Source organism: Ranitomeya variabilis, chromosome 6, assembly GCF_051348905.1.
Source record: "Ranitomeya variabilis isolate aRanVar5 chromosome 6, aRanVar5.hap1, whole genome shotgun sequence".
Lineage (NCBI taxonomy): Eukaryota > Metazoa > Chordata > Amphibia > Anura > Dendrobatidae > Ranitomeya > Ranitomeya variabilis.
The window spans coordinates 30908054-30932035 of record NC_135237.1 but is presented as its reverse complement, the minus strand read 5'-3'; the positions used below and the strand labels follow the sequence as shown (position 1 = coordinate 30932035).

Genomic DNA, 23982 nt, shown 5'->3' with positions numbered 1-23982 from the left:
TCATCACCGATCCTCCACCAAATTTCACAGTGGGTACAAGACACTGTGGCTTGTCCGCCTCTTCAGGTCTCCGTCTAACCATTAGACGACCAGGTGTTGGGCAAAGCTGAAAATTAGACTCCTCAGAGAAGATTACCTTACTCCAGTCCTCTATGGTCCAAACCTTATGGTCTTTGGCAAACTTCAGCCTGGTTCTCCTTTGCTTCTCGGATGAAAGGCTTTTTTATAGCTTTCCATGACTTGAGTCCTGCCTCTAGGAGCCTCTTACCAATTGTTCTTGCCGTGCACTTCCCCCCAGCTGCCATTTGCCATTCCTTTTGTAGGTCACTTGATGTCATCCTGCAGTTGCTGAGTTACATTTGAATACGATGACGGTCATCCCGGTCAGTGAAGAGTCGTTTTCGCCTTCTGCCGCTCTGTAGCTTTGTTGTCCCCAATGTCTGCTGCTTGACCTTGTTGTAATGAACTGCCGTCTTAGTAATTTTAAGGATGGAGGCAACATGACGCTCATTGTGTCCCTCTGCTAGTAAAGCCTGAATTGAGCCCTTCTTTTCCTCACTCAAGACTTTTCTTTTCAATTCATTTCAAAAGTTATTTTTTCATTCCTATTACTTGTGGGATATTCCTAGCACTTGTTTTGCCATCCAGCTTGTCCTATTGCAAGAGGATTGTGAACACCACAGCAGGGTTTTTTATACTTTCCTGTGTTAAATAGGATTTGGTTCAGGTGATCACTTAATCAGAAGCACATTAAGTAGAATGACGTGTCCTCTGGGTGGAATTCAACTGACACTGGAATGGAAAGGCTGTCAGACATGTAGAGAAGCTGGTTTGTATAAAACTGTGCAGTGGTCTCTTAATTTTTGCCAGTACGACAAAGTTGGCACCACAAGTCAGCATGGTACTGATCATTTATTGTGTTCCCAGGTGGCCTGGACTCCAGTTTGGTCGCTGCCACTCTACTCAAACTGATGAGAGAATGTAACTTACCGTACCCCCTGCAGACATTTGCAATTGGAATGGACGATAGCCCTGATTTACTGGCTGCAAGAAAGGTAACAACTATACTACCAGGATACTATTATCATAAACGCCATAAATAATACCGTCATTTGGTTAATAGGTAACACTGCAATTAATTTCCTAAATAATATTGCCATATGGTGGACAGGTAATACTGCAATTAATTTCCATGATTATACCTCCACATGATGCACAAGTAAAACAGCAATTAATTTCCTAATCAATAACGTTGCCATATGGTGCACAAGTAATGCTGCAATTAATTTAATAAATAATAATACGGCTATATGGTGCACAAGGCTGCGGTCACAAGTTCAGCATTTTTCAATGGAATCTGCACCTGTTCACATGTTGCAGAATAAAATGAAAAAGAAAGCACGCTCATTCTTGGACGGACTTTCGTTGTTGATTTCACTCCGTACAATGCTCTGTATTGGAGTAGGGTGAAATCTGCAGTAAAATCCATAGCGAAAACTGCAAGTAACACGTGGATTCTGCACGCAGATTCATTGTGGATTTGTAACCAGCTCTGCAGCCGAACTGTCCTGCAACGTGTGAACATGGCATTATTCTCAAATTATATGCCTAAACAACACCACCCTTCATTGCTGGGTGGTTTTATTTTGCTTCTCAGTGGCCCTAGGCAGATGCCTGGTTCACCGACCCCCTAAAACCTAACCCTTTTTGGGTTCCAATGACGCATGTGGTCACTAGACAGCTACAGTAATACTGTATACTTACCTGGAAAACATCACTAAGAGAGGACTACACAGAAGGGCTGTCATTTACTTGGTACTGTGTGGCAGCACAGTAGCTGGCGCTGTGTGCGAACACAATGTGGCACTTTATGAGGGTATATTGAGTGGCACTGTGTGAGGACACACTGTGGACACACTAGTTAGTGCTATATGGGGGCACATGGTTGTTTGCACTGTATAAGGGTACTTGGCTAGAACTATGTGGGAGATATAATGGTTGACACTTTATGGTGAATCCTACTGGCTGATATACTGTAAGGACACACTGATAGTATTTTATAATATATTGTGGGCACTCTATGGGGGTCCTTTAGCTGATACTATATGGGGTTACATTAGCTGATACTGTATGGGGGTACATTAGCAGACACTGTATGTGGGTACATTAGCTGATACTGTATGGGGGTACATTAGCAGACACTGTATGGAGGTACATTAGTGAGCACTGTATGGGGGTACATTAGCTGATACTTTATGGGAGTACATTAGCTGATACTATATGGGGGTACATTAGCTGATACTTTATGGGGGTGCATAAATGGGCACTGTATGGGGGTACATTAGCTGATACTGTATGGGGGTACATTAGCTGATACTGTATGGGGATACATTAGCTGATACTGTATGGGGGTACATTAGTGGGCACTGTTTGGGGGTACATTAGCTGATACTGTATAGGGGTACATTAGCTGATACTGTATTGGGGTACATTAGCTGATACTTTATGGGGGTACATTAGCTGATATTTTATGGGGGTACATTAGTGGGCACTGTTTGGGGATACATTAGCTGATACTGTATGGGGGTACATTAGCTGATACTGTATTGGGGTACTTTAGCTGATACTTTATGGGGGTACATTAGAGGGCACTGTTTGGGGGTACATTAGCTGATACTTTATGGGGGTGCATAATTGGGCACTGTATGGGGGTACATTAGCTGATACTGTATAGGGGTACATTAGCTGATACTGTATAGGGGTACATTAGCTGATACTGTATTGGGGTACATTAGCTGATACTTTATGGGGGTACATTAGCTGATATTTTATGGGGGTACATTAGTGGGCACTGTTTGGGGATACATTAGCTGATACTGTATGGGGGTACATTAGCTGATACTGTATTGGGGTACTTTAGCTGATACTTTATGGGGGTACATTAGAGGGCACTGTTTGGGGGTACATTAGCTGATACTTTATGGGGGTGCATAATTGGGCACTGTATGGGGGTACATTAGCTGATACTGTATGGGGGTACATTAGCTGATACTGTATGGGGATACATTAGCTGATACTGTATGGGGGTACATTAGTGGGCACTGTTTGGGGGTACATTAGCTGATACTGTATAGGGGTACATTAGCTGATACTGTATTGGGGTACATTAGCTGATACTTTATGGGGGTACATTAGCTGATATTTTATGGGGGTACATTAGTGGGCACTGTTTGGGGGTACATTAGCTGATACTTTATGGGAGTACATTAGCTGATACTATATGGGGGTACATTAGCCGATACTTTATGGGGGTGCATAAATGGGCACTGTTTGGGGGTACATTAGCTGATACTGTATTGGGGTACGTTAGCTGATACTTTATGGGGGTACATTAGTGGGCACTGTTTGGGGGTACATTAGCTGATACTGTATGGGGGTACTTGAGTGGGCACTGTTTGGGGGTACATTAGCTGATACTGTATGGGGGTACATTAGCTGATACTTTGTGAGGCTACATTAGTGGGCACTGTTTGGGGATACATTAGCTGATACTTTATGGGGGTACATTAGTGGGCACTATTTGGGGGTACATTAGCTGATACTTTATGGGGGTACCTTAGCTGATACTGTATGGAGATACATTAGTGGGCACTGTTTAGGGATACATTAGCGGACACTGTATGGGGGTACACTAGCTGATACTATGTAGGGGTACATTAGCTGATATTTTATGAGGGTACATTAGCGGACATTGTATCGGGTACATTGGTGGACACTGTATGGGGGTACATTAGCTGATATTGTTTCGTGGTACGTTACTGGACATTCTATGGGGATTTATTAGCGGACACTGTATGAGGGTACATTAGCGGATACTGTGTTTTTATACCATAAGCGGACACTGTATGGGGATATGTAAAGGATACATAGCCGGGGATCACACAGATCCCACCACTACCACCAGTTGTCAGGGGAACGCAACTCCGCTCCCTCCAATCACCAGGGCAATTACGCAATGAACTGATGAGGGATGGACGCGGCCGTGGCTGCTTCCACTACTATGACGGTTATTGGGGAACTCACAACGAACCATGTCTTTCCAACTGAACAAAGACAGACACCCAAACTTTTATTTTTATTAACTCAAGGCTACACCCACACACTTCCCCTTGATGAGCTCACATGGGGCTGGATGTGAGATGTGCTTTTAGAATTCCACGAGATCCCCAGCTTACAGTATATCTTTGTCTCTGGAGGTTCTAGTTGATAAATATTGTCATCATGTTTCTTATCACGATTTTATCTATCTATAGAGATGAAATATGGCATGGATAGCACTATCTATCGGAACGTTATTAAGTTAGAGAGTTTAGAATGGCCTTGTAGGGATGTGAGTCAATGTGTTATGTACGTCCCTTCGCTATGATGCCACAAATATATCTCCTGTAAATATGGGATCAATGCAAACCCCAATATTCATCACTAACCACTAGTTCCAAAACGTCTGAGAAGATTCTTTGATCAGAGGAAGCCCTAACCCTGGGAAAGGTACTTTTCAACCTCTATGTAAATAGATCTCAGACTTGTTGTCTTCTTCCCAGCAAATCTTCCTGCTGTAATTATCTTGTTACTGCAGGAGGGCCCTGCTTCAATGGAGATGGAAGTGTCAGCTCTCTTTCTCTTACCTGGTTATAATTAGTTTTATCTCATCACAGCTATAATTAATCCCATATGTTCAATATGGAGTTCTACTTCAATGGAGGTTGAAGTGTTAGTTCTGTCACTTCCCATATGTTCAATGTGAGGGGGACATGTCCGCCCCATGGAGAGGTCTGTATTGACGTTCATTTTTGTCTACATCAGGGTACATTAGTGGACACGTGAGCTTAGTGCTGACATAGGTGAAATTATACCGAGATTATGTTCAGTGGGTGCATACAGAGACCCCGCACACGGAAGCAGTGCCTTGTGTTGACAGCATTAATAAACCAAGAACATAGTGAACGTTTCTGTGAGTTACATACACAATTGGGATCTGACGCCCCTCAGGGGTACACCTCCTGTGAGGAACAGATCTCAGGTGGATACATGAACACCGTGCTTAGAAAAACAAGACACCTGTGCAGATAGAGAGAAGACATACGGTCCTACATCTCAGCATCACCTGCAGGGTATCCGGAGGGGCTCTGATTCAGAAAATTGGGGTGCTGACACTAGAAGGGCATTGTGGCTGGCAGTGTATAGGATCTGGTACATGGCAGTGTATAGTGCACACTGTGTCTGGTACATGGCAGTGTATAGTGCGCACTGTGTCTGGTATATAGCAGTGTATAGTGCACACTGTGTCTGGTACATGGCAGTGTATAGTGCACACTGTGTCTGGTATATGGCAGTGTATAGTGCACGCTGTGTCTGGTATATGGCAGTGTATAGTGCACACTGTGTCTGGTATATGGCAGTGTATAGTGCACACTGTGTCTGGTATATAGCAGTGTATAGTGCACGCTGTGTCTGGTACGTGGCAGTGTATAGTGCACGCTGTGTCTGGGACATGGCAGTGTATAGTGCACGCTGTGTCTGGTATATGGCAGTGTATAGTGCATGCTGTGTCTGGTACATGGCAGTGTATAGGGCACACTGTGTCTGGTACATGGCACACTGTGACTGACGCTGTGTGTGTGCACCCACTGCCATACATAAACAATACAATACTGATATCTCCCAGGTTGGAAAGTTCTTGGGGCACGTGCCATAATCATTAACACTAACCACATATTGACGTCACCCAATACCATGCGTCTGTGCCAACGAGAGTCTTAATTCCCGAAATGGAAGATCACTCCCATCATTAGAAATGTTTGCGGTTGTATGCGATGTTGGATTGGTGATTAGTTATGGCGATCGATGCAGATCTATCAAATTCATATCTATGAGATAAACGTCATACGATACTGATCCCATCTCTATCGTCCTCCCAGGTCGCCAATCATATTGGTAGTGAACATCATGAAATAATTTTTAGTGCTGAGGAGGGAATACAGGCGGTGGATGAGGTCATCTTCACTCTGGAGACCTATGACATCACAACTGTGAGAGCGTCTGTAGGTAAGACATAGTCTCCATTGTTTATGGTCAGCCATACACGCACCATGTCTGTTATGGACCTGGTGGTTCGGAGCACCCGAAATGACCTGATGGTTAAAATGGAAAAACCTGGGACAAGCTCTGAGGAAGTGGTAACTCTACTGACCGCAATCCCTAATCCTATCACACACACTAGAAATAGCCGTGGAGCGTACCTAACTCTCCCTAGATGCCTCTTCACAGCCTAAGAGCTAACTACCCCTAAAGATAGAAATAGCAGCCTACCTTGCCTCAGAGAAATTCCCCAAAGTAAGGTAGCCCCCTACAAATATTGACTGTGAGTTAAGAGGAAGTAACAAACACAGGAATGAAACAGATTTTAGCAAAGGAGGCCGAATCTTCTCTAGACAGACAGAGGATAGGAAAAGGAACTATGCAGTCAGTAATAAAAACTACAAAAACCACGCAGAGTGTGCAAAAAGACCTCCACACCGACTAACGGTGTGGAGGTGCAGCTCTGCACCCCCAGAGCTTCCAGCTAGCAAGGAAATATCATAATAGCAGGCTGGACTGAAACATAGCATGTACTGAGAAATATATTCAAAAACCAATGAACAGCAAATGAACTAGCGAGGACTTAGCTTCTGCTGGAGTAGACAGGTCATCGGAGAAATCCAAGAGAGATCTGAACCAGTACTGAGACATTGACAGCTGGCATGGACTAACGACCTGGGCAGAGTTAAATAGGGAAGCCAGCAGAAGCAATAAACGAGAGCAGCTGAGAAAGCCAACCTCAAAGATCAGCAGTTCCACTCAAAGCCACCAGAGGGTGTCCAAGGACAGAACTCACCAAAGTACCATTCACGACCACAGGAGGGAGCCCAAGAACAGAATTCACAACAGTACCCCCCCCTTGAGGAGGGGTCACCGAACCCTCACCAGAGCCCCCAGGCCGATCAGGACGAGCCAAATGAAAGGCACGAACCAAATCGGCAGCATGGACATCGGAGGCAACAACCCAGGAATTATCCTCCTGACCATAGCCCTTCCATTTAACCAGGTACTGAAGCTTCCGTCTCGAAATACGAGAATCTAAAATCTTCTCCACCACATACTCCAACTCCCCCTCAACCAACACCGGAGCAGGAGGATCAACGGAAGGAACCATAGGCGCCACATATCTCCGCAACAACGACCTATGGAACACATTATGGATGGCAAAAGAAGCTGGAAGGGCCAAACGAAACGACACAGGATTGATAATTTCAGAAATCTTATAAGGACCAATGAAACGAGGCTTGAACTTAGGAGAAGAAACCTTCATAGGAACAAAACGAGAAGACAACCAAACCAAATCCCCAACACGAAGTCGGGGACCAACACAGCGACGGCGGTTAGCAAAACGTTGCGCCTTCTCCTGAGACAACGTCAAATTGTCCACCACGTGAGTCCAAATTTGCTGCAACCTGTCCACTACAAAATCCACACCAGGACAGTCAGAAGGCTCAACCTGCCCTGAAGAAAAACGAGGATGAAAACCAGAATTACAAAAAAAAGGCGAAACCAAAGTAGCAGAACTAGCCCGATTATTAAGGGCGAACTCGGCCAATGGCAAGAAGGTCACCCAATCATCCTGATCAGCAGAGACAAAGCATCTCAGATAGGTCTCCAAAGTCTGATTAGTTCGTTCGGTTTGGCCATTTGTCTGAGGATGGAACGCTGAAGAAAAAGACAAATCAATGCCCATCTTAGCACAAAAGGACCGCCAAAACCTAGAAACAAACTGGGAACCTCTGTCCGACACAATGTTCCCCGGAATGCCATGCAAACGAACCACATGCTGAAAAAATTATGGAACCAAATCAGAGGAGGAAAGCAATTTAGGCAAGGGTACCAAATGGACCATCTTAGATCACAAACCACCCAGATGACAGACATCCTTTGAGAGACAGGAAGATCAGAAATGAAATCCATGGAAATATGCGTCCAGGGCCTCTTCGGGACAGGCAAAGGCAAAAGCAACCCACTGGCACGAGAACAGCAAGGTTTGGCCCGAGCACAAGTCCCACAGGACTGCACAAAAGAACGCACATCCCGTGACAAGGAAGGCCACCAAAAGGACCTAGCAACCAAATCTCTGGTACCAAAAATCCCAGGATGACCAGCCAATACTGAACAATGAACCTCAGAAATAACCCTACTAGTCCATCTATCAGGGACAAACAGTTTCTCCACTGGACAGCGGTCAGGTCTATCAGCCTGAAACTCCTGCAGCACCCGCCGCAAATCAGGGGAGATGGCAGACAAAATCACCCCCTCTTTGAGAATACCAGCCGGCTCAGAGACTCCCGGAGAATCAGGCAAAAAACTCCTAGAAAGGGCATCAGCCTTCACATTCTTAGATCCCGGAAGGTATGAGACCACAAAATCGAAACGGGAGAAAAACAGTGACCATCGAGCCTGTCTAGGATTCAACCTCTTGGCGGACTCGAGGTAAGTCACATTCTTGTGATCAGTCAAGACCACCACGCGATGTTTGGCTCCCTCAAGCCAATGTCGCCACTCCTCGAATGCCCATTTCATAGCCAACAACTCCCGATTGCCGACATCATAATTACGCTCAGCAGGCGAAAACTTTCTAGAAAAGAAAGCACACGGCTTCATCAAAGAGCCATCAGAACTTCTCTGAGACAAAACAGCCCCTGCCCCAATCTCAGAAGCATCAACCTCGACCTGAAAAGGGAGCAAAACATCTGGCTGACGCAACACAGGGGCCGAAGTAAAACGACGTTTAAGCTCCTGAAAAGCCTCAACGGCCGCAGGGGACCAATTCACCACATCAGCACCTTTCTTCGTCAAATCAGTCAAAGGCTTAACCACACTAGAAAAATTAGCGATGATGCGACGGTAAAAATTAGCAAAGCCCAGGAACTTCTGAAGACTCTTCACAGATGTAGGTTGAGTCCAATCATAAATGGCCTGAACTTTAACAGGGTCCATCTCGATAGTAGAATGGGAAAAAATGAAGCCCAAAAAGGAAACCTTCTGAACTCCAAAGAGGCATTTAGACCCCTTCACAAACAACGCATTAGCACGAAGGACCTGGAACACCATCCTGACCTGCCTTACATGAGACTCCCAGTCATCCGAAAAGACCAAAATATCATCCAAATATACAATCATGAACCTATCCAGATACTTCCGGAAGATGTCGTGCATAAAGGACTGAAACACAGATGGGGCATTAGAAAGCCCGAATGGCATCACCAGGTACTCAAAATGGCCCTCGGGCGTATTAAATGCTGTTTTCCATTCATCGCCCTGTTTAATACGCACAAGATTATACACCCCTCGAAGGTCAATCTTGGTAAACCAACTAGCCCCCTTAATCCGAGCAAACAAATCAGACAACAGAGGCAAAGGGTACTGAAATTTGACCGTGATTTTATTGAGAAGGCGATAATCTATACAGGGTCTCAGAGAGCCATCCTTCTTGGCCACAAAAAAGAACCCTGCTCCCAACGGCGACGAAGACGGGCGAATATGTCCTTTCTCCAAGGACTCCTTTACATAACTCCGTATAGCGGCATGTTCTGGCACAGATAAATTAAACAGTCGGCCCTTAGGGAACTTACTACCAGGAATCAAATTAATAGCGCAATCACAGTCCCTATGAGGAGGTAGGGCATTGGACTTGGGCTCATCAAATACATCCTGGTAATCCGACAAAAACTCAGGAATTTCAGAAGGAGTGGAAGAAGAAATTGATATCAAAGGAACATCAGTATGTATCCCTTGACAACCCCAACTAGACACAGACATTGATTTCCAATCCAGTACTGGTTTATGAACCTGTAACCATGGCAAACCCAACACGACAACATCATGCAAATTATGCAACACCAAAAAGTGAATACTTTCCTGATGTGCGGGAGCCATGCACATGGTCAGCTGAGTCCAGTACTGGGGTTTATTCTTGGCCAATGGCGTAGCATCAATCCCCCTTAAGGGAATAGGAATCTGCAAAGGCTCCAAGAAAAAACCACAGCGCCTGGCAAACTCCAAGCCCATCAAGTTCAGGGCAGCGCCTGAATCCACAAATGCCATAACAGAGTAGGACGACAGTGAGCAAATCAGAGTAACAGATAAGAGAAATTTAGGCTGCACAGTACTAATGGTGACAGACCTAGCGAACCTCTTAGTGCGCTTAGGACAATCAGAGATAGCATGAGAAGAGTCACCACAGTAAAAACACAGCCCATTCTGACGTCTGTGTTCTTGCCGTTCAGCTCTGGTCAAAGTCCTATCACATTGCATAGGCTCAGGCCTTTGCTCAGAGGACACCGCCAAATGGTGCACAACTTTGCGCTCACGCAAACGCCGATCAATCTGAATGGCCAAAGACATTGATTCATTCAGACCAGCAGGCGTGGGGAACCCCACCATAACATCCTTAAGGGCTTCAGAAAGACCCTTTCTGAAAATTGCTGCCAGGGCACACTCATTCCATTGTGTAAGCACAGACCACTTTCTAAACTTCTGGCAATATACCTCCGCTTCATCCTGACCCTGACATAGAGTCAGCAAGATCTTTTCTGCCTGATCCACAGAATTAGGTTCATCATAAAGCAATCCAAGCGCTAGAAAAAGTGCATCCACATTAAGCAATGCAGGATTTCCTGGCTCAAGGGAGAATGCCCAGTCTTGCGGGTCACCACGCAACAAAGAAATAACAATCTTTACTTGCTGAATGGGGTCACCAGAAGAGCGGGGTTTCAGAGCAAGAAACAGTCTGCAATTATTTTTGAAATTCAAAAATTTAGATCTATCCCCAGAAAACAAATCAGGAATTGGAATTCTAGGCTCTAACATCGGATTCTGAACTACATAATCTTGAATACTCTATACCCTAACAGCGAGTTGATCCACACAAGAGGACAAACCCTGAATATCCATATCTACACCTGAGTCCTGAACCACCCAGAGGTTAAGGGGAAAAGAAAGACAAAACAAGCAGCAAAGAAAAAAAAATGGACTCAATGCATCTCAAAAGAGGGAAAAGAGAAGTTCTAACACTTTGTGGCCAGCTGTACTGTTATGGACCTGGTGGTTAGGAGCACCCGAAATGACCTGATGGTTAAAATGGAAAAACCTGGGACAAGCTCTGAGGAAGTGGTAACTCTACTGACCGCAATCCCTAATCCTATCACACACACTAGAAATAGCCGTGGAGCGTACCTAACTCTCCCTAGATGCCTCTTCACAGCCTAAGAGCTAACTACCCCTAAAGATAGAAATAGCAGCCTACCTTGCCTCAAAGAAATTTCCCAAAGTAAAGGTAGCCCCCCCACAAATATTGACTGTGAGTTAAGAGGAAGTAACAAACACAGGAATGAAACAGATTTTAGCAAAGGAGGCCGAATCTTCTCTAGACAGACAGAGGATAGGAAAGGGAACTATGCGGTCAGTAATAAAAACTACAAAAACCACGCAGAGTGTGCAAAAAGACCTCCACACCGACTAACGGTGTGGAGGTGCAGCTCTGCACCCCCAGAGCTTCCAGCTAGCAAGGAAATATCATAATAGCAGGCTGGACTGAAACATAGCATGTACTGAGAAATATATTAAAAAACCAATGAACAGCAAATGAACTAGCGAGGACTTAGCTTCTGCTGGAGTAGACAGGTCATCCGAGAAATCCAAGAGAGATCTGAACCAGTACTGAGACATTGACAGCTGGCATGGACTAACGACCTGGGCAGAGTTAAATAGGGAAGCCAGCAGAATCAATAAACGAGAGCAGCTGAGAAAGCCAACCTCAAAGATCAGCAGTTCCACTCAAAGCCACCAGAGGGTGTCCAAGGACAGAACTCACCAAAGTACCATTCACGACCACAGGAGGGAGCCCAAGAACAGAATTCACAACACATGTCTACCTGCAACCACCACTAGAGGGAGCTCACAAGATTACTGTATACAGTTTTATCATTGAGTTCAATAGGAGCTCCCTCTAGTGGTGGCTGAAGGCAGCAAAGGTTGTGTCAACAAAACTATGTCCATACAAAGGGTTTCATTACAATTTTAATTGGAAAAAAAGGACATTGTCCAGCACTAAAACTTTGGTAAAGACAGATCTTTTTCCTGCTACAAAAAAAGCCGTTTCCCTTTCACCCTCCATTAAAAACCGACCTCTTACCCTTAGGTTCATGCCCGTCATCTGCTTTCTTTGATCTATAAATATAAACATTTTTTTCTTCTATTGAGCAAAACCAAATTTTGTAACCTTTCGCTACCAAACACTTTTTTTTATTTCAAGCTTAAAAAATAAAAATATAGTTTTTCATTTTATTCTGTATGACATTCCTATCAGAGTGACGTGGTTCATAAAAACCTCCCTTCTTAATTTTTAATAAGCAGACAAAGGACCAAGGACCACAGATCTTTACATTTCTCCTAGTTCTTTTCTCGGTCGTAAATCTACATCTTCACATCCCTGGTGCAGAGCCTCACATCTGTTAGCCATTAGGAATTTCCTTAAGTTATCTGTTGTGGAGACAATTTGAAAATTGCAAGCTCTGTTTGCTCATCTCTCCAAGGATTTTAATTCTCTGTATGACAAACTACCGTACATGAAATAAAAAGGAAAAACAAAAAAGAAAACTACTGAACCTGGTTACAGAAATGGCTCAGAGCTTAGTGAAGAGGAAGCACTCCGATTAGGAAAATGGACCACTCACACAGCAAACTATATTCAGTCTGCCTTTTATTAGCTTTAAGTTACGCCCACACACCTCCCCTTGATGACGTCCTGTGAGGGCTGTTTGTGGGATGTGCTCGGCCTTTCAGAATTTTAGGTGGTAGATATCGTCATCATATTTCTTAACGTGATTTTACCTTTACATTCTGATCAAACATGACATGGATAGCGTCATCTATCAGTCCGTTATTAAGTTGAAGGGATTCTAGTGAACGTACAGTGATGTGAATAAATGCGTTCTGTTCGTCCCACTGCTATGATGCCAAAAATCTATATCCCATAAATATTGGATCAATACAAACCCCAATATTCATATCTAGCCACTAGCGGTGAACCATCTAACTGCAGATTCTATCATGAGAGGAAGCCCCCTCGTTGGAACAAAGGAGGCCTCTGAGATTTGTTTACTCGTAGGCGGAGAAGTGCAATCTGGCTGTCTTTTTTTCCTAGCAAATATCCTGTTTTAATCACCTGTCCACAGCAGGAGGTCTCTGCATCAAGTGAGATGACATGCCAGATCTTTTCCCTCTTTTTAATTTAGTTTTCGACCTTCCCGTGCTACAATTAATCCCAGATGTTCATTGTAAGGGGGGGCAATATGTCCCCTTTCTGGAGATGTCTGTAGGGATTTTAGTTCTTCTCTATGACAGGCCATTGCACAAATTGGGGTGTAACCAGAATTATACCATTCAGCAAGCTGAAGAACCACAACTGTCGGCATGCAACAATAGCTCATTTGCACAAAAATATTACCGAGCGTATATATATTATTAATATAATTTTTTTAAATATAATTTTTAGGAATGTATTTGATTTCCAAGTACATAAGAAAAAAGACGAACAGCGTGGTGATATTTTCGGGGGAAGGCTCCGACGAGCTCACCCAGGGCTACATCTACTTCCATAAGGTTAGTAATCCACCTATTTGGGTGGGAATAATGTTGTTACATCTAGAGAATTTTTTTAGAATTTTTCATCACAACAATTTTTTTTTTGCATATTGCCGTCAGAGATAAGAGTTGAGCCCGCATGGCGAAACATTGATTAGCTTGGGGCAGAGAATTGCTGGCGGGTACATAGGGCGACGCACTGGGGGTATTGAGAGATATCCAGCACAATCCATGTCGAGACCCGCAGACACTTCATATCTCCAGGCCCGGACTTCGCTGCTGATTGTGCTTTGTGTGGAATCTTTTCACAGGCCCCTTCTGAGGAAGAGGCGGCAGAAGACAGCGAGCGCTTACTGCGAGAGCTGTACATGTTCGACGCGCTTCGCGCTGACAGGACGACGGCCGCACATGGGTGAGCAGCACATTTTTGGAAGCTATTTTTTTTTCTTTTGCTTAAAAGCATGTATTTTGGGTCAGAAATTATTTTTTGTATTTGGGCTTCATTTACATGTTGCATTGTTGGGTTTTTGCATGAGTTACCTGAAAATCCATCATTGAGCTTATTTTAATAGAGAGTTTTTAATTCTGATCTCGTCTCAACTGATTACACAAAGCGAATTGCAAATAGCTTAATCACTAGTAAGGAAACTTCTGTGTCCGCAGCACAATGTTATTATGCAGCACATTGCTATTATGCAGCACATTGCTATTATGCAGCACATTGCTATCATGCAGCACATTGCTATCATGCAGCACATTGCTATCATGCAGCACATTGCTATTATGCAGCACATTGCTATTATGCAGCACATTGCTATTATGCAGCACGTTGCTATTATGCAGCACATTACTATTATGCAGCACATTTTGCATGCACATTATTTGTAATTTTCTCATGACAGCCTTGAACTTCGCGTGCCTTTCCTGGATCACCGCCTCACTGCATACTACCTGTCTCTGCCCCCCGAGCTGCGGGTACCTAAGGTGCGCTATTGTGCTTTATTCTGCACCTTGTGCTCGTCTCTCTCGGATAGCGCCACACTCTGACTCTAGTTTACTATTCTGCACAGAATGGCGTCGAAAAATACCTCCTGAGAGAAGCCTTCGAGAGCTCCGACCTCATCCCCAAAGACATTCTGTGGAGACCCAAGGAAGCGTTCAGCGATGGACTGAGCTCCACGAAGAAGTCCTGGTTTTCCATTTTGCAGGACCATATAGAACAGCAGGTACAGGGGTCTGAGATAAATTAGGAAGTTAGGAAGCTGCGGGGGGAGCATGCATATATGTGAGTCTGCCGGACCTCCCCTGTGTATATGTAGGAAGGGGGAGGCCAAGACAGGCAGCAGTGTTACTGGGAAGGGGGAGGCCAAGACAGGCAGCAGTGTTACTGGGAAGGGGGAGGCCAAGACAGGCAGCAGTGTTACTGGGAAGGGGGAGGCCAAGACAGGCAGCAGTGTTACTGGGAAGGGGGAGACCAAGACAGGCAGCAGTGTTACTGGGAAGGGGGAGGCCAAGACAGGCAGCAGTGTTACTAGGAAAGGGGGAGGCCAAGACAGGCAGCAGTGTTACTAGGAAAGGGGGAGGCCAAGACAGGCAGCAGTGTTACTAGGAAAGGGGGAGGCCAAGACAGGCAGCAGTGTTACTAGGAAAGGGGGAGGCCAAGACAGGCAGCAGAGTTACTACATCTAGGTTATACCTGCTGTTTCTTCAGTGCTGGCTGGTTTGATGAGTGACTCCAGCTGAGGTGCGGGCTGCTGCACTTTCCTGCCATGTGACTTTAATATTTATGGTCTATCCCTAATCTATGCCATCAGTATTCAATCAGAGGGGGTCTGACTCCTGGCGCCTCTCACACCAACTGTCATAGCGCAGTGTATAGTCTCTGAAGTTGAATGTATGAGGTTTTGAGGCGCATGTCTCCATTCATCCACCAGGGGGAGGTGTTGCACTGTTTCTTCACTAGTTTTCTTAGGTTTGTGTTTAATATTATAACCACTATTATTTCTGCATCATTTATACAGTGACTCAGATGTGACTGTCCCTTCTGACAAAAGCACCTGAAATAATCTCTCTCTAAAAAAAATCTTTGGTTAAATGTGCAATAAAAAATGATATTGTGTCATTGTGTCAGCAAGAAAAATCGATGTAAATACTTTTATGCTAAAAATTTGAAAAGTATTCTAGGAGTGATACCTTTATAGCATAATTGCAAGCTTTTAGAGCACATAGGCGTCTTTTTCAAACTTGAAAAAAAGCCTCTGTGCTCTGACATCTTTCAAATATAATTTTTCTGGTTAACTAATAAAGGTATCACTCCTAAAATACTTTTATAATTTTTGCTATAAAATTATGTTACATTGTTACATGGAAAAACACTTTGGGAAGCTTTGGGGTAATAATGTTCTTTATTGTTCCATATCACACGATAAGTCTTACCAATACTTCTCTCCACCAGTAAGTTTTTTTTGTAGGAACAGAGAATTTTAATAATTGGTTGTATAATAAGATACTACATGATCTCTGCAATATAAAGATACCTTCGTCATAGATATCTTTATGTGAGATTAAACAGTGTACTCTAAGTTACACATAACTTCTATAATACTGCCCATATATACACTACAAGAATATAACTACTATAATACTCCCCCTATGTACAAGAATATAACTACTATAATACTGCCCCTATGTACAAGAATATAACTACTATAATACTGCCCCTATGTACAAGAATATAACTACTATAATACTCCCCCTATGTACAATAATATAACTACTATAATACTGCTCCTATGTACAAGAATATAACTACTATAATACTGCTCCCTATGTACAAGAATATAACTGCTATAATACTGCTCCTATTTACAAGAATATAACTACTATAATACTGCTCCTATTTACAAGAATATAACTACTATAATACTGCTCCTATATACAAGAATATAACTACTATAATACTGCCCCTATGTACAAGAATATAACTACTATAATACTGCTCCTATATACAAGAATATAACTACTATAATACTGCTCCTATTTACAAGAATATAACTACTATAATACTGCTCCTATATACAAGAATATAACTACTATAATACTGCTCCTATGTACAAGAATGTAACTACTATAATACTGCCCGCTATGTACAAGAATATAACTACTATAATACTGCTCCTATGTACAAGAATATAACTACTATAATACTGCCCCTATGTACAAGAATATAACTACGATAATACTGCCCCCTATATACAAGAATATAACTACTATAATACTGCTCCTATATACAAGATTATAACTACTATAATACCGCTCCTATGTACAAGAATATAACTACTGTAATACTGCTCCTATGTACAAGAATATAACTACTATAATACCGCTCCTATGTACAAGAATATAACTACTGTAATACTGCTCCTATGTACAAGAATATAACTACTATAATACTGCCCCCTATGTACAAGAATATAACTACTATAATACTGCCTCCTATGTACAAGAATATAACTACTATAATACTGCTCCTATGTACAAGAATATAACTACTATAATACTGCTCCTATGTACAAGAATATAACTACTATAATACTGCTCCTATGTACAAGAATATAACTACTATAATACTGCTCCTATGTACAAGAATATAACTACTATAATACTGCTCCTATGTACAAGAATATAACTACTATAATACTGCTCCTATGTACAAGAATATAACTACGATAATACTGCCCCTATGTACAAAAATATAACTACTATAATACTGCTCCTATGTACAAGAATATAACTACTATAATACTGCTCCTATGTACAAGAATATAACTACTATAATACTGCTCCTATGTACAAGAATATAACTACTATAATACTGCTCCTATGTACAAGAATATAACTACGATAATACTGCTCCTATGTACAAGAATATAACTACTATAATACTGCTCCTATGTACAAGAATATAACTACTATAATACTGCTCCTATGTACAAGAATATAACTACTATAATACTGCTCCTATGTACAAGAATATAACTACGATAATACTGCCCCTATATACAAGAATATAACTACTATAATACTGCCCCTATGTACAAGAATATAACTACTATAATACTGCTCCTATGTACAAGAATATAACTACTATAATACTGCCCCTATGTACAAAAATATAACTACTATAATACTGCTCCTATGCACAATAATATAATTACTATAATACTGCTCCTATATACAATATAACTACTATAATACTGCTCCTATGTATATGAATTTAACTACAATAATACTGCTCCTATGTGCAAGAATATAACTACTATAATACTGAAAATTCCTAAAAAAAAAAAAAAAAAAACCCCACATATGCACATACAGCACACATACTCACCAAACAACTAATCCCCGACGCCCTCAATCGCCTGCAAAAAAAAGTAAAATAATAAACCAACCCAATACTCCCTGTTCCGATGTAATCTATTTAATAACGAGTGTCTCACGACGATGTCTCACGGTGATACAGTGACAGGAGGTATCCTCCCACAGTGGATCACTCCGCCTCCTAGAGGTGTTAATACTGTCACTTGCTGCACCACTGCATGAGAAAATTCTCACGCAGCTGTAGTGCCGTAAAGTGAGAGCACGAACTCCGATGAACTACACTGTGGGAATATTATCTCCGGCCAGTGTGTTATCGGCGGCCTATGTAGAGTGGTCACATCTCCCGATGTGACAGCTCTACAAGGGAGATCATCATGGGACACTCGTTATTAAATGAACTACATCGGAACAGGGAGTATACTGTTGGTTTATTTTTTATTTTTTTTCAGGAGATCGAGGACGTTGCAGGAATTAGGCGTATAATAAATATAGGAAACTGTGTGGTGTTTTATTTCATTAAAATACTTTATTCTGTCTTTATTTAACATGTAACAACTATAGGATTAGTAATGGATAGGTGTCTTATTTACACCTCTCCATTACTAAGCAGTCGGCTTGATGTCACCTTACAATGCAAAGGTGACATCAACCCCACAACTATTACCCCACTTGCCACCGATACAGGGCAAGTGGAAAGATAGAGACTAAGTGCAGGAATTGGCTCATGTTACAGATGCGCCATTTCTGGGGTGGCTGAGAGCTGGTGTTTGTAGCCAGGGGGAGGGCAATATCCATCGCCCTTTCCTAGGCTATGAATATCAGCCCGCAGCTGTCTGCATAGCCTTTTCTGGTTATTAATTATAGGGGGACCCCATGTCATTTTTTTTTTTGGGGGGGGGGTCCTCTATTTTAATAGCCAGTAAAGGCTAAATATACAACTGTGAGCTGATATTAATAGCCTGGGAAGCTCCATGGGTATTACCCCTTCCCAGGTTATAAACATCTTCCCTCAGTCACTGGTATTTCCTACTCTGGTTTTGAGAATTGCGCAGGAGCCCACGCCATTTTTTTCCCCTTTTAAAAAAAAAAATAAAAATTAAACAGCTATTGCATTTAAGGCCGGGGTCAAACTTGCGGGAAACTCGCATGAGTCTCGCACCTCAATACCTGACACTGCCGCTGGCACTCGGGACCGGAGTTTGCGGTTGCATGTATTGTTATGCATCTCAATGCTATGGTCCGAGTGTCGGCGGCAGTTCTGGGTACTGAGGTGCAAGACTCGTGTGAGTTTCTCACAAGTGTGACCCCGGCCTAACGCAGATTGTGTGTGTGTGTGTGTGTGTGTGTGTGTGTGTGTGTCTTTATTTAACTCTTTATGTACCATTTTATTATGTTCATTACTAAACCTCGGGCTTGGTATTATCTATCTATCTATCTATCTATCTATAGATAGATTGATCTATAGATAGTTATTCACTTATTTGTTTTGTGTGTGTAAACATTATATTTGAACATGGTATGTGATGATATTATGGTATTCAATGGAGTATGTAAAAGGGGTTGGACAAAGAAATGACATCACAATTCTTTTTTTTTGGTAAATAATATATCATTATTTAGCTTCCAAAAACGCACTGAAAAAAATGCACGAAAATCCGCATCAAGTCTGCACAAAAACACGTGGATTTTCAACTGTGTTTTCTATGTACAAGAATATAACTACTATAATACTGCTCCTACAGTTGTGCTCAAAAGTTTACATACCCTGGCAGAATTTTTGCTTTCTTGGCCTTTTTTCAGAGAATATGAATGATAACATCAAAACTTTTTCTCCACTCATGGTTAGTGGTTGGGTGAAGCCGTTTATTGTCAGACTACTGTGTTTTCTCTTTTTAAATCATAATGACAACCCAAAACATCCAAATGACCCCGATCAAAAGTTCACATACCTTGGTGATTTTGGCCTGGGGTTGTGTGAGCTACAAAGGCACAGGAAACTTGGTCAAAGTTGAAGGAAAGATGAATGCAGCACATTATCAGCAAATACTGGAGGCAAATTTGATCTCATCGGCCCGGAAGCTGCACATGGGACGTACTTGGATGTTCCAACATGACAACGAAAACACAAGGCCAAGTAGACCTGTTATTGGCTACAGCAGAACAAAGTGAAGATCCTGGAGTGGCCACCTCAGTCTCCTGACCTCGATATCATTGAGCCACTCTGGGGGGATCTCAAGCGCGCAATTCATGCTAGACAACCCAGGAATTTACAGGAACTGGAGGCTTTTTGCCAAGAAGAATCGGCAGCTTTACCATCTGAGATAATAAAGAACCACATCCACAACTACCACAAAAGACTTCAAGCTGTCATTGATGTTAGAGGGGGCAATACACGGTATTAAGAAATGGGGTGTGTGAACTTTTAAAATTTGCAGCAAAAGCAAAAAATACATTTTTACCACTAGAAGATCATATTTCCACATCTCAATGTTATAAAATACTGGGAGGCACCTGTGGGTTAAAAACACTCGCTAGACCCCTTGTTAAATTCCTTAAGGGGTCTAGTTTCCAAAATGGTCAAATGGGTTTCTGCTGTTTTCGCATGTTAGGAGCTCTTCAAATGCGACAAGACATTCACAATCTATCCCAGCTAAATAGTGCTCTTTCCTTTTCTAGTCCTGCCATGTGCCCAAGCAGAAGATATGGGGTATAGTCATGTTCAGGACAAATTGCTCAAAAATTATGGGATCCATTTTCTTCTATTATCCATTGTGAAAATTATAAATTTGGGGCTAAAACAACATTTTCATGAAAAATATGAAAATATTCAATATGACGACCTAATGTTATCAAATTCTGTGCCGTACCTGTGGGTTCAAAATGCTAACTATACCCCTGGATAAAATCCTTGAGGGGTGTAGTTTCCAAAATGGGGTAACTGTGGGGGGGTTTCACTGTTTAGGCACATCAGGGCTTCTCCAAACGTGACACGATGCCTGCAGACCATTCCATTAAAGTCAGCATTTCAAATAGTCACTCCTTCCATTCTGAGCCTCGCCGTGCACCCAAACAGTAGTTTTCCTCCACATATGAGGTATCGGCATACTCAGAAGAAAATGGACCCCAAAAATTTGTTGTCCAATTTTTCTTGGTACCCTTGGGGGTCACTTGTGGGGGGTTTCTACTGTTTAGTCACATTATGGAGCTCTCCAAACGCGATATAGCATCCACTCTCGATTGCAGCCCTTTTTGCCTTCAAAAAGTCAAACAGTGTGTCATGCAGCGCTCGCCCCCGGCTTCTGCAGCTCGCCGGGTGCGCGTGCGCGGCGCATTCAGCTCTGCGCGTGCGCACATCTGATTTCTCTGTTGGCACTCCTTCCTGTCCTCTCCGTCATCCTGGAGGACTGTAACCCGGAAGTAGCTCTCACGCTGGTATATAAGCTGCTTCCTGCTGCTCCTCTGTGCCTGATGATCATTTGTGTTTACAAGTGCTTCTGGTCACCTGTGGTCTCTGTGCGTTCCTAGCTTTCTGACCTTGGGACTCCTCCTTCCTCTGCAAGTACCTGCCTGATTTTCCTGTGTTCCTGATTTGTTCCTTCAGTTCCTGTTTCTCTGCGGTACCTGCCCGGCTCCTTTACCACACCTTGCTCCCGTCAGCCTCTGTGTCTCCATATTGTCTCGTCAGCCTCCGTGTCTCTGTAGTATTCCCATCTTCTCCCTCGTCTCAGTAGTTCCTTGCCATTCCCTCTGTTTCCTCCGCTGTTTCCTTCAGTCCCTGTGTTCCTGCAGTGTACCCTTCTTATCTCAGTCGACCCTCCAGCTTCCGTGGCGATAGTCCCTCACGGGCCTGCCCCTAACGCTCCCTGTATAGGGGGCGGTCCACCTGGTCAGCTCGTCCGAGAGGGGTTCGTCGTCACGGTCCAGTGGGTCCACTCTCCGTTGCCCCTGTTTGAATCTACTCTCTCAAATGGGACTGCACTCGGATGACATCTGAGTGCAGCCTGATTCTTACAGCATCACAGTATCATCAGGCCATGGACCCCGCTGGAGCTTCCGCTACTCAAAAAGACTTACTCTTTTTGCGTGAAAACCAGACTAGGATCATGTCGTTTTTAAAAAACATGGAGTCTCGCCTAGCGGCTTTACAGCCTTCTGATCCTGGTATTGCTCCGCAGTTGGTTGCCCTTCAGCTGGAGCTAGGTCTACAATGGGACACTCAGTCCCATATTTCGAATTTTTTGGCCTCTATTAATGATCGGCTTCTCGCCCTCCAGAATGTGGCCTCTGTCTCCGCTCCTGTCTCTGCGCCACAACCCTCGCCCCGACTTGCTAGACCTCCTCGGTATGGTGGGGATCCTAAAGCGTGCCGCGGCTTTCTTAATCAATGCCAGTTGCATTTTGAATTGTCTCCGCTACTTTATCCCACCGATCGAGCTAAGGTTGTTTTTATAGTATCCCATTTGGAGGGTGAGGCTTTGGCGTGGGTTAATCCCCTCTGGGAGCGTAATGATCCTTTGGTCTCCCAACTCAATCCGTTCCTGGATACCTTCCGCAAGGTTTTTGATGAACCTGGACGTCTGGTCTCTACCACAGAGTCCCTCTTTAACCTTAGCCAGGCTACTCTCTCCGTAGCTCAGTACGCCATCCGTTTCCGGACTCTGTCTTCAGACCTTGGGTGGAATAATGAGGCTTTGGTTGGAGCGTTTTGGCGTGGTTTGTCTTCACGGATTAAGGATGAGCTGGCAGGACGGGACACTCCCACCTCTTTGGATGATCTTATCTCCTTGGCCATACGCATTGATCTGCGATTTCAGGAGCGCACTCGCGAGCTTGCCAGAGAAAAGAGACCTCTTCGCCAGACCACTATTGCTCGAGGGACTTCTTTTTCTCAAACAGCCCCGGTGGTTTCTTCATCTTCTCCTGAACCCATGCAGGTCGATCGCTTTGAGTCTTCCGAGCAGCGCCGCAAGGAGAGACTCGCACAAGGTCTCTGTTTTTACTGCGGTAGTGCCTCTCATCTCTTACGCGCCTGTCCTCAGAGGTCGGGAAACGCCTCCGCCTAGGACAGGTAAGAGAGGCCTTCCTAGGTGGTTATGACTCCTCTCCACCTCTGGTTTTGTCTGTTATTCTACATTTAGGTTCCCGTCACTTTTCTCTGGAGGCTTATGTTGATTCAGGAGCGGCTGGGAACTTTGTTCAGCTCGAGGTTGTTAACAGGCTTGGGATACCTGTTAGACCCTTGGAGACTCCTAGACAAATAGCTTCCGTCGATGGTCAGCCTTTGCGGGAGACCGTCAACTTAGTTACGGAGGAAGTTGAACTTCAGATTGGAGCTCTTCATCGTGAGAAACTGGCCTTTTATGTTTTACCTTCATTGTCTCATTCTTTCCTTTTGGGTCTTCCTTGGCTGAGAGATCACGAACCCACTCTGGACTGGCGCTCTGGAGATGTTCTACGGTGGGGACAGTCTTGTCTGAACAGGTGCCTGCTTCCTGTCAAGCCTGCGTCCTCCTTTCGGTCTGCTTTGGAATCCACGGGAATTCCTCCAGCCTATTGCGCCTTCTCGGATGTCTTTAACAAGAAGGAGGCGGAGATCTTGCCGCCGCACCGCTCTTATGACTGCCCGATAGACCTTGTTCCTGGTTCTACTCCACCTCGAGGACGTATTTACCCATTGTCTCCTACCGAAACTCAAGCCATGTCCGAATATATCCAAGAGAATCTGGCCAGAGGCTTCATTCGAAAGTCTTCCTCACCTGCAGGAGCTGGGTTCTTCTTCGTCAAGAAGAAGGACGGTTCTCTTCGCCCATGTATAGACTATCGGGGTCTCAACACTATCACGATCAAGAACAAGTACCCACTTCCTCTCAT

At 43.6% G+C, this 23982-nt stretch overlaps 1 protein-coding gene across 1 annotated transcript in view; it reads left to right on the top strand.

Moving 5' to 3' along the window:
* ASNS (asparagine synthetase (glutamine-hydrolyzing)) overlaps nt 1-23982 on the top strand; it is a 44995-nt gene that overhangs the window by 14320 nt on the left and 6693 nt on the right. Inside the window, exons 7-12 of the mRNA XM_077268142.1 lie at nt 928-1055; nt 5979-6105; nt 13643-13749; nt 14043-14143; nt 14634-14715; nt 14802-14957. Of these exons, the coding sequence (XP_077124257.1) occupies nt 928-1055; nt 5979-6105; nt 13643-13749; nt 14043-14143; nt 14634-14715; nt 14802-14957 (701 nt within the window). The remainder of the gene's footprint in view (nt 1-927; nt 1056-5978; nt 6106-13642; nt 13750-14042; nt 14144-14633; nt 14716-14801; nt 14958-23982) is intronic.